Genomic DNA, 12,478 nt, shown 5'->3' on the forward strand with positions numbered 1-12,478 from the left:
AATTTCTTACACCAGTGAGAAATTGAAAGTTTCAGTAGACTTTTTGCTTTAAATGAATGGATACAGTCATGGTGTCAGGCTCAGATTTTACTCTTTATTGATAACTGGAATGTTTTCTGGGAGCGTCCTAGGCTATTCCATGCTGATGGCCTGCACCCCAGCAGAGTTGGAGCGGAAATCTTCTCGGACCACATCTACAGGGTGCTGTACACCTTCTGACTGGTAAACTATGATTTAAATCTAAGTTTCAATAGACATCCTTCACCCCATTACATTGATACAAATGAACACATAGCTCATCCTATAGAAACTGTGTCTGTTCCCCCAGTAGTGAGATCAAAAATGTAAATGCATAGAAGTTCTCTATATAATCTTATCGTAATTAGACCAGAAAATGCCAGAAACAAACAAAAACAGTTCCTAAAGTTTGGAACATTAGATCACTTGCAGATCTTTTGTTCTATGTTTGTTCTGTAAAGCTGCATTGAGACAATGTCAATTGTAAAAAGCACTATACAAATATATGTATTGAATTGAATTGAATGTTCACTGCAGGAGAAAAATAGTGCGGTACTTGGTGAACTGGGAGAGATCCAGGCTGGAGGAGTGAACACAGGTCTTTCATTCTGGACCCCTTCCTCATCCACAGAGCCCACCCAGATGGACACGTAATAAAGAGCCCACCTCATAAAGATGTCCTGTTGCATGTGCATGGTACTTACCTGAGGAAGAGATGACTCCAGGATTAAATGAAGAACAAGGCAAGTATGTTGGTATGGGCAATGTTCTGCTGGGAAACACAGAGGAGCTGTTCAGGTCTACTATTCAATGCAATGCAAAACCCCAGTGGCAGTGAACAAACTTTTGTGGGATGTGCTATAGAAAGAAGTCTGATCCACGGGAACCTCACCTCACTTACAGGCCTTAAGGTATCTGCTGCTAATATCTAGGTGACACCACAGAACACCTTCAGAGGCCAAATGAGCTCATGTCAGAGTCTAGAGCTGTTTTGGCAGCAAAATGGGGACCTACACTATAGTAGGCAGCTTTAAATACAATAATATTTAAAATACTGGGCAAAATTCTTAGGTGTAGTATTTAAAATCATTTTGTTAGATTTTTATTTTATGACTTATGATTCCAACAAAATTAAATATTACAGATAAAAATTTGTAACAAAAAAACAACAACAACAAAAAACATAACACTTGCACTAAGAGGAATCTCACAAGCTCTGATCATGGGACGTTTAGAGATAAATTTGTGCCCAAACTAAAGAAATTATTTTGCAAACACAATCTTCTTTGTAAAGGAAAAGTTCATTTTCAAATAAACAGAAAGCAATTTGCAAATAGAAAAGACAATATAAGCAGAAAAGTATCATCTATACTACAAATATTTGAACAAATACAAAATTTAGAATTTCTCATCTTGATTTTTGTTTTTGTATATTATGTATATTATTTTATGTCTCTATTATTTATTCTTTTTATATATTTTCGCTCCTCTAACAGAGAAATTTCCCCACTGTGGGACGAATGAAGGTATATCTTATCTTTTCTCACAAATGCGTCAAAGCAGATTTCAAAGCAGCAGAGCAACTTTCTCTTTCAAAACAGCAGGTGGCGCTGTGGCTCGATTTAAACTAGTCTTTCAGGGGCACTATTAAGTCAAATTCTGTTACATCAGTTGGATATTGAGTTAAAATTATTAGAGTTTTTGTTTTCTGTTATCACATGCAGTCACAGACTCATTTCTTTTTAACATGCTTTATTTTTTAAAATTGTTTAAACTATACAGCAATATATATGACGATACAGAGTACATGTCTGAGGCTCTGAAGCTTCTAAGGATTCACTAAAACATTTTTAGTAAATCTAACCAGGACATGATTACAAGAGACATGGAATAATTCTAATATTTCTTGGTGTGAGTAAAATTACTGAACGATAATTTAAATGACTCCCCACATATTTCCTCACATTACGTCATCACATGTTTAACACATTCACACTTAATTCTTCAGTGAGATTTCAAGGAAAGCGTTTTAGATACAGTGATAATTGTTATGTTTCTAATGATCTATTTACTATGTAAATCTGAGACATAACTCATCACACCGTGCAATATTTAATAGACTTAATAGAACTGTCATGAAACTGACATCACTCATGAAAATGTATTTACTTATATACTGCCTACAGCTGTTAAATGTGATTTAGCTCATTTACAGTAATTACATTATTCACAGATTTATTTATCTTCTCACATCTGACATGTTTTAAAGAAGAATAAAGGCCTGATGTGAGATCTGAACGGTCAGGAAGGTAGCTTTTAAAATCAAACAATGAGTTTTCTTGCAATTCTAGAAATCAGCTTCACTATTTTAGAAAAATGCTAAGAAAACATTCCAAATGTAAGGCTTTTTTAAAATTTAGGAAAATCCTAATGAATACAAATGAGAAGATTACACAGTCTGTAATGGTGAAAGAACAGAACTTAAGACAACAAATAAGAAGCTTTAGTCTCAAACAATTAAAGCTAACTAGTACATTCATGATTAAAAAATATTACTAGTTTTAGTTAAGAATTAAAAATTAGGGAAGAATTAAATATTTAATTCTGAATTAATTTCTCTTATTTCTATTTTATTTTAACTTGAGTGTAAACATCTTCATGGCTTCTGGCTCTGGATGTTCTAGAGGCTGAAGGTTTCTTATCAAAACTCACAGCTGCATAGTTCAAGACCTCTTCAGCAGCGACCTGATAAAGAACAAGAACTGTTTAGAAAATTTCTTTGATTTACAAAAAAGTTATTTGCTGTATTTTCTAAGGAGACGTCAGTGTACACTTTCTGCCACTGATCCATATTCATAATACTTTTTCATATTTAAATTTTCTTTCCCTTGCTACTGTAAAAGTGATTTGATTCCTATTTTTCTTTGTAATATTTATTAAATATTTTTATTATTAGTTTCCTTTTTTACATTGACAGTCAAAGCGTTTCACTGCATGTCATATTGTAGCAGATCATCTGTATGTGCGCTAGCGCGTGTGTGAGTAAAATGTGACAAAAATGTTAAAATTGATGATAAAACACTGGATTACCTGATTTTTGTTATTTGGTTGGTCGTTTGAAGCCCCTTTATACAACAGAAATAAACATCAGTAAGGATTAATTGCCATAATTGTTTGTGATACTGATAAATGATTTTAAAAACATAATAAAAGTAAACAAACGTTTTTGTAGTTTAAGTAAACGTCTGAGCAGAGCAATGATCACGATAACACATATTACATTCGAGATTGCTAAGACAACAATCCACTGCATATTTGCTGAAAAGATTAAAAACAAAAGAAATTTGAATCAGTATCTCTAAGTGTCTCTGACTAATCAACAGGAACATAGATGTTCTCCAAGTCATACTTGTATCTGCAGCTTTAACTCCATTCCCGAAGAGGATTTGTCCACACTCAGCCACAGCACAGTAGAGCATTTCTTTACTAGAGGTTGTGAGCTTCCTCTTCGGGAGAGTGTAGACACAGGTCTGTGGAGGAGAACCAGCCTCAGAGCTCTTCTTACACTCATCACTGGCGTTTCCATGAGTATAAATGATTCCAGGATCAGATTCTCCTGAGCCGTGTCTAAACCAGTACACGCTCAGTTCTTCACAGCTTGAAGTAATGGCTTGTACTGAACACTGGAGTGTGAGCGACTCTCCTTTCTCAAACACCGTTACAGCTGGAGGAATTCGTTTCATCTCCTCATCTTTAATTTAGTAAAAATATTACTATAAATAACGAGTGGTCTAAAATTACAGAGAATTCTACATAAAGCTTGATCTGGAGCTAGTTATTAGTTATAGTTAGCAGGTTATCAGAGTAAAACTGTTTACCTTCAACAACCAAAAGGGTTCCAGATGTAAAGTCTGGTGAAGTGCCCAGCATTTCTACACAGTAGTATGTTCCTGTATCCTCTTCTTTCACATTTGTAATGTTGAGAATAAACAATTTTTCATCAGTAACACTGAAGCATTTATCATTAGGTCTGAAATATTTCTCCACTGTTCTCCCTACCAACTGAGGAACCTTTCCAAAACTATGTTTGAACCAAACAATAGCTTTGTCGCTGGACATGCCGCAATTTATAGTAACATCATCTCCAGTCTTTACTTTTTTAACTTGAATCTAGTCTAGGTTTCACTGGGAAAAAAATAACACATTGTTTAATGGTATTCAGTAATAAAGTCAAATGTGTCATGAATTTTATTTTTAGAATTTTATAAGATTCTTTAATATAAAAATGTAACTCACCTGATGTTAAGAGGCAAAGAGCAACAAAGAGTGTGATCATCGTTCTTGTTCAAACAAAGTGATAGTGATGTGAGGAACTCAGACAGTTCAGTAGAAAACCAAGTTTAGAGTCAACCCCTGATTGGATGATTTGAAGCTGTGGTCTGATTTGATTGGTCCAGTGTCTATAATGAGAACTGATGGTGGAGTTAATACCCAGATATGACATGATCTCATACAAGCAAATGTTTTACTAAACTGAAAATTCTTTCCATGGGGCTATTTTCTCTGACTCCATTGATCATAGAACTCTATCCAGATAATTACAGTGCACTGGAAAATCCAAGATGACCTGCAAAGCTGAACTCAGGAGTTATTGGCTTAGTTTATGTATTAATACATATTGTTTTGTCTAACTGTGAAAAATACAAAAAGAGTGATGAGATCTCCACTAGAGGTTTGAACAGGTGTGTAATTCCCATTCCACCTGCTCCAGAAGTATTTATGGAAAAATGATCACAAAGACTAATAAGTGTAAAATATTTGACATGGTAAAGCTTGAGTTTGTTTACTGTGTTGAGTGCAGGATTGTTATGTTTCCCAAGGCTCAGGTAGGAATAAGGAGATGGGAGACAGGCTTGGGACAACTAAATAAATCCTTATATAATATAAAATTTATCTTTAAAAACTGTTATGTCTTTTCTATTAGCATATGATTGAATTTCATCAGTTTCATGTTTCCTCCTGGTTCCATGCTGTATGCCAATGCACCCAGATACAATGTGTGGAATCAGAGAGGTTTGGCGGACATCTTGGTGAAGATATTATGTACTGGGAAGGGGAGGCTTACACACAAGTCTGTTTCCCAATTCACCACAAGGGATAGCCAGCAGAAACAGGCTGCACTAGTCTCATCACATCACCCTGTGGTCAAAGCTCCATGGATGTTTGAGTTCTTTCACTCAAACTTCACACACCATGTCTATGATCCAATTAAGTGGAATCTACATCATTCAATGACATTCTAGACATTTTTATACTTTCACCTTTCACTGTTTCTAGAGGAAGATGTCAAAGTATGGTGTGAGTGGGTAATCTAGCATCTCATGGTTTGGTCAATAAATAAATCCTTTTCACTATTATAGCCTGAAATTTCTATTATTTTCCTGGAACACTGGAGACAACATAATGTTAACCATTTCTACAAAAGATAAGGGTTACATTCTTATTTATGCAAAACCTGCACACAAACTGCTGCTGCATTTTAACACCTTTTATGTGGTATAAACCACATGCTGTCCTCATGCTGGTGTTTGGTTTAAGAACATCTCACACCAGACAAAACATGTGAAAGTTAATGGAAACATCACACCTGCTTAAACTGTTTCTAAACTGAGGAAGTGTTGAGTTGTTAGAATAAAAACATTCATCGAGAACAACTCACACTAGACAATACATGTTAAAGTTAATGGAAACAACAAACTTGCTTAAACCTGCTTGTTTCAAAACTGCTTAAGTGTTTAGTGCTTATATACATTTCATTCATTCATATATTTTTGAATATAATCAGTGAGACATCTGTTCCAATGAACATGTTTGTAATTTTCTTCAATAGGAAATATATAAGAAATTAAGAATATGATGTCACTATGGTATTTGTGGAATTTGTTGATGAATCTTGACTTGAATGAATGACTTACAGACTCTTAAAATTTCTGGAAAAGTGGAAAATACCAAAAATCAAGTGGTCCACAAAAACTTAAGCAAATTGTGTACCAAGAGCCTTTTCTTTCTTTTTTTTTTTTTTTGATATTTTAACCTTTAAAATCAAATGTATTTGTTTTTATATTCTAGAAATAATGTGAAGAATTTCAAGAAAAAATGCTGAGCGCACTGGTTTACAGTAGAAATAACTCAAAAGTAATAAAATGTAATTTCTCCATTTTATTTTAACTTGAGCATGAACGTCTTTATCGCTCTTGGCTCTGGATGTTCTGGAGGATGAAGCAAAACTCACAGCTGCATAGTCTGATGAAGAACAAGAGCTGTTCATTAATCAGAGCAGATTAAAAGTCTAAAATAATGACTACACCAATATTTAGGTGAATAGTTGTCTATTAAAATTATCTGTGCATTCAGATGTGGATTTATTTAACAGAACAGAATCCCAGTTAATAAAAGACTGGTTTAATAGAAGATGGAACGCGACGCTGTGATCATCGGAGACTACATCGTGTGTCACATCCGTGCTACTGCAGCTAAAGGTAGGGTACACATTCGCTGTTTACCTAGTGCTCGTGTTCTTGATGCCGCATACCTGGGATGCTGAGCAAGCACACCGGAGCTGTGGTTCTTCATGCCGGAATGAACGACACCAGCCTGAGGCAGTCGGTTCACCATTCACTCACTCCCCCACCCCCCATTGTCCCTACACTGAATAAATTGCGCAACCGGCATTGTTTTCATCTGACTTCCTGACTCAGTGCTGTTGTTTCGTGGCCACCCCCCTAGAGTGCCCTACACAATGAACATATTTTGTGTTAATGTTTTTAAATAGAAACACATAAAAAATGGTCACACTGTGGTATTTGTAGAATTTGTTAATACATTAAAAATACTCTAAAAATCATTTAAAATAAAGGAAAACCAAACATTTTGAATCTAATTCAGTGCTCAGTATCTGAAATATAATTTCAGGTTAAACAGCCACATGTCACGGAGTAACCAGGTCTTTCCCTCACTCAACAGCATTCACATCCACTTGAGTACTAATCAGCACCACCTATTCCAGATTCACCAATCAACACACACCCTATATAAGCCACTCTCAGTCACGCACTCATTGTCTGATCTCGTATGTACTAATGTGATTTTCTCTGCAGTCATTCAAGCTCCAGACTCCCGTTTGTCTCATAGCAATCGGCTACCCTTCCTACGTCCTCGCTTTTGGACAGGATTTGCTCCTATATAAATCCATATCAGTAATGTTGGAATCGTTATATCCAGCCCTCTTTCACTTACAGGCTCTTAATATTTCTGGAAATATTAATGTTTTAGTTATCTGAAATAACTTAAAAATGGACAAAAACAGTAGTCCACAGAAACAAAAGCTTAATCAAATTGTGTACCAAGAGCCTTTTTTGACAGTTTAACCTTTAATATTGTGGCAGGATAGTTTATTGTTGTGACGTCAGGTAGTAATAGCCTATCGGAGAGAACCGGTGCGTATAAGGGAGGGTGTCCGGTTCATGGTGATTGAACGTGCGTCATTTTGAGGTGCTCTTCCGGTTCCGTGGTTCAACAGAGGCTGCTGCGTGTTACTGGTGCGGCTAGCTGCGCGGCGGTTCTGCATTGTTCCAGTCACTTTGTTACCTGGGAGGTAATTGGCTGTTAGCAGCATGGCTAAGCGGTTTTGTTGTGGTCATACAATAGGCTAATTCCGCACGTATGCGTTATTAGTGTTTCGCAACGGAAAAAAGGGTCAAAAACAAACTTTGTTGCGACAGACTGTCTACCCTCAGGTATGTGAGTTTGTTTTATCCATTTTACGTGGGACGCTAGTTTAAATGCCAGGGGGTGTAGTGTTAATTGCTTTGTATTTCCCCCAGTCAGCGTTATTTTGTTACCCGATGTCCATCTGTATCCGGTTTATTACTGAACCAGTACTGTATCTGTGATTTGGTGTGGCGGACGGCTGTATTTCTCCGGTATGCACTAGCATTTTATTTAAGGGTTTTTTGGGGGGTTTTAGATTTTTTTTCAGTTGCACTTAATGTGCGTAATATTTTCTGTTGGGTTCCAGGGAATTTCTGCTGTATGTGCAGTTGAGACAACGCTGCTGTTTTGTTCCGTGCTAATTTTTTGTGTTCCGTGTTAAATTGCTTTGCTCCTCGCTACATTGTTTTCGGATTTGTTTCTTGATTCATAGCCACAGTTACCTTCTGTTACCACTGTTACCTTCCCTCTCTGACACTGTTACTGTGCTTTAAGGCCTTCCTTGAGGTAGGAAGCCTTTTGCTGAAGTCAGTGTGGTAATTAGTTATTCTTTTGTCACTTCATTTAATTGCTCTGTCCTGAAATCTAACTTGTATATTTTCTTAGATTGATTTTTATATTTTCTCCTGGGTTTTGTAAATCTTTACTCTTTTTGTTTTGTTTATTTGGTTTTTTTGGTTTGAGCATTGTCAATTTTAACATGTATTGTTTTGTGTACTCTCTGCAGGAGCTGTAGGCCAAAAGGCAGAGAGGCCTGACTTTCCCTCTCTTTGAGTGTGTTTCTGTGCACCGTGTGCTGTGACCACCGACAGAAATTTCACTGAGCACTGAGTGTGTTGTGATTGAGCACATGCATGGTGTGGATATTTGAACCTACTTCTTTCAGCCTGTCTTGTGCCGATCAGCTGCAGCCCTGCATGAGCTTTTGATTTTCCTTTTTGTTCATCCTGAAACTTTATTTTACTGGTTGTCAATAAATAAAATTTCTTTGTACCCATGTCTCCTGCTCATTTATTAATTGGTAGGACGAACTTGTGATCCTTATAGTATCGTGAGGTGATTCATATTTCCCTGGGTGAAAGTCCCAGGGTGGCGTAGTCTGTTCATTTACATATTTAGGTTTGCATATTGTGCTTTCCTTCCATTTACCACTGTCACAATATCAAAAACAATAATTTGTTTTTTTACATTTTAGAAATCTTCTGCACCATTTCAAGAAAAAATGCTGAGAACCTGAAGAAGGCTTAGTAGGGAAAAAAAAAACACACCATGTCTTTTTACAGCTCACTTTGTGCATCTTGTGGCAAGCTAGCATCTCATGGTTTGGTTGCTAAATCCTTTTCACATGCTCCACTATTACCTAAGGTTTCTATTTTTGTGCTGTGACACTGGAGACAACAAAATGTTAACCGTTTCTACAAAATATAAAGGTTGCATTTGTATTCATTCAAAACTTGCACACAAACTGTTGCTGAACTTTAACAACTTTGATGTGGTTAAAAACCACACACTGTCCTCATGCTGGTGTTTCATTTGAGATCCATCTCACACTAGACGATGGGAAAGTTAATGGAAACAACAAACCTGTTAAAATGTTTAGTGCTTAAAATAGAAACCAGAGCTTATTCTGTGTTTTTTGGGGCTATAAATGATGGCACAAGGCAACTGTGGACTGAACTGTAAGATTTGTTTAATTCTATACTAAACAGAAATTTTAATACAGCCAGTGAAGTCATTTAGAGACATCTGTGGCAATGGACATGTTGCTAAAATTAGCCTAAATTGGAACACAAATACACTGTGGTATTTGTCAATGTAAATATTCTGAAAACATTTAAAATAAAGCACTTCTTGGCACATAATCGGTCTCAACATACATTTTTAAACTGATAAATACATTTTTAAAGCCAAATTCTTACTTGTTTCTCTGCTACTGGATGAATCTGTGTGTTCCAGATGTTGGGCGGTGTGTCGTGTCTTTATTTTTACAAATACATCAAAAAGGAGAAAATAGAAATGATACTAAATATAAAGTGAAATATTCAACAGTTAATGCATATGTAGACATAATTCTGGTTAAAGTGTTGATCTGGAATTAGCAGGTTATCCAGGGTAAAACTGTTTACCTTCAAATTGCAGACGTGTTCCAGATGTGAACTTCACTACATTTCCGTCCATTTCTCCACAGAAATATTCTCCATCATCTTCTCTTGTTTTTTTTAATATTGAGATCAAATTTATTGTCATTTACACTAATACTGAAACAAGTATCATTAAATCCATCAACAGATTTGTAGCCCAAATTGTCCGTGTATGGTTTTGCAAAATACTGAGGTAATTTTCCTGAAATCTGTCTGTACCAAAATACAATATCTTTCTTTGTGACACTGCTAATGCTACACCTCATAGTTACATCTTCTCCACGCTTTACTGTTATGACATGAATCTCCTTGATGACAGAAGTTTTCACTGTAAAAAATGTTTAATATTTAATGTCAGTAAATGAGTTAAATATGAATTATTATTGTTTTACATTAAAGTTTCAGAAAGTTACTCACCAGCTGTGAAGAGAGAAAAAAGAGCACAAAGAGCGACAAAGAGTCTGATCATCGTTCCTGTTCAGACCAAGTAATCTAATGAACTTGTGTGTTCAGTAGAAAACCAGGTCCAGACTCACACCTGATTTCTATGTTTTGAAGCTCTGGACTGATTTGATTGGTCCATTAGCTGTAATGAGGTGTGAAGCTCACAGTGAATTCTTGTCTATTCTGATGGTGTGACAAGTCACATGACTTTACAGATATGATACACTGGAGCTTTATCAGTACTGTGTGGTGAAGTCTCTCTGATAGAAGTTTAATGAAGAGCAAAAAAATTTTTTGTTAATCTTTTACTTTGTCAAACTAAAGAACGCAACCTTAGTTTAGAGCTTCCAGTTTAAGTTTAAGCTCCAGTTTTGTATATTTAATGACCTTTAATATTTATTTACTTCCATATTTTTGTAGCTAAATATACAAAAACAATCTCTTAATGGTTCCATTCCAGTGACAAGCATTTAAAAACACACCTCTGGTACTTGTTAATGGCATTTTGTTTTCTTTGAAGTAAACACTAATTATAGCATAAAACATGTCCTGGTGCCTGTTTCAGAAAGCAGGTTAAGTGAAAACTCTGAGTATGTTAGTTTGGGTATGTTACCCAAACTTTATGTCAAACCTGAATATATAGAGGAAGGACATAATGTGTGTGCGGAGCTATGAGGATGACGACAACCATACTGGTCACTGGTTGTGTGTCCTGTGTTCAATGAGAGGTGGTCGTTCAGTTCCCTTTAGCTTTTCCCGGCATCTTCTACAGCGTGGATGATGTCCGAAGAACCGGCACAGAAGGGTCTGTGGGGTCACTACTGGGCTTTGTGGCGCGATGGTGGGAGGAGCTGGGAGTTTGAAGGCACCTTCTAAAAAACTCATGGAGAGGTCAGAAGGCTGTATTTCTGTAACATAAAGAGAATGGTGACACACAGAGAATATTTTTATACATTTACAGCGGAGTCAACCCCAGGAGGACATCTCTTAACTCTGGTAGCATGGATCCACTGTGGAAAAAGATCAGTTAATACACCTGTGCACGTAGTCGCGACTATTTCTGCTGGCCCATCACCCTTTCGCCCAATGGTTTAGGTTTTAATGACTTAATTAAGACCATATCTCCCACTTGAAAGGGATGGGTCAGTGCCTTAGAAATGACAGGTATAGCTGCTGAAATTTGTTCATAGTGTTTTGACAAAGTGTCAGTCAGGGCAGTGGAATACTCAGCGATGTGCACATCAAGATTAGTTGTACCTATAGCTGGCTTACCCTTTTTCCAGGGTGTGGGAAACGGCCGACCAAAAATAATTTCGTGTGGTGATAAATGGATGTCTTATCCATTTCCATGGATAGCTTTAGTCAACTTATCCTTAATTGTTTGATTAGTTCTTTCCACTATCCCTGTGGATTGGGGATGGTAAGGAATATGAAAGCGCCATGACAGAGACAGGTATTTACACAAGTCTTGTGTTATTTTGGAAGTAAATGGTGTTCCTTTGTCTGAGTCAATAGCGTGTGGAACACCATACCTGGGCAGGATTTCTTTGGCCAGAATACGTGTAACGACCTTGGAATTTTCTCGCTGACAGGGGAAAGCCTCTACCCACCTTGAAAACTTATCTACCATTACCATAAGATATTTAAAAGGCCCCTGTTGTGGCATGTGTGTAAAATCAATTTGCCACTCAGAAAATGGTGCTGTTGGTATTGGAAGATTTTCATGTTTAGCTGCGCTTTTAGTAGGATTATTTTGAGCGCAGGTCAGACATCTAGAGAGGATTGAGTCTATTGTAATTTTTAAATTAGCTACACAAAAGAGTTTATTCAGGGAGGCACGGTGGCTTAGTGGTTAGCACGTTCGCCTCACACCTCCAGGGTTGGGGGTTCGATTCCCGCCTCTGCCTTGTGTGTGTGGAGTTTGTATGTTCTACCTGTGACCCGAGGTAGTTCGGCTAAGTGGTAGAAAATAAAATGAAGAGTTTATTCATGTCTTCCAATACCCCTCTTCAGGCACGATGTGTAACACCGTGAAACTCATGCACGAGGAAGGGAAGGCAGTGAGACAGGAGACAAAGATGACCATCAGAGCTGTACCAGAGGTC

At 36.8% G+C, this 12,478-nt stretch overlaps 1 protein-coding gene and 1 long non-coding RNA gene across 2 annotated transcripts; one reads left to right on the forward strand and one right to left on the reverse strand.

The window, feature by feature from the left end:
• Positions 1 to 1,753: 1,753 nt before the first annotated feature.
• On the reverse strand, positions 1,754 to 10,398 carry LOC132843006 (uncharacterized). The gene is made up of 6 exons (XM_060866041.1): positions 10,343 to 10,398; positions 7,230 to 7,236; positions 3,897 to 4,188; positions 3,428 to 3,769; positions 3,109 to 3,143; positions 1,754 to 2,763 (listed from the first exon to the last, which is right to left on the reverse strand). The coding sequence occupies exons 1-6, from the start codon at positions 10,396 to 10,398 to the stop codon at positions 2,644 to 2,646; spliced, it is 852 nt and encodes a 283-aa protein (XP_060722024.1). The 3' UTR covers positions 1,754 to 2,643.
• Positions 7,595 to 8,698, forward strand: LOC132843007 (uncharacterized). The gene is made up of 3 exons (XR_009648089.1): positions 7,595 to 7,814; positions 7,902 to 8,000; positions 8,516 to 8,698. It is a non-coding gene; the product is annotated as an uncharacterized LOC132843007 (long non-coding RNA).
• Positions 10,399 to 12,478: the final 2,080 nt, after the last annotated feature.

Source organism: Tachysurus vachellii, chromosome 3 (genome assembly GCF_030014155.1).
Source record: "Tachysurus vachellii isolate PV-2020 chromosome 3, HZAU_Pvac_v1, whole genome shotgun sequence".
Taxonomy (NCBI): Eukaryota; Metazoa; Chordata; class Actinopteri; order Siluriformes; family Bagridae; genus Tachysurus; species Tachysurus vachellii.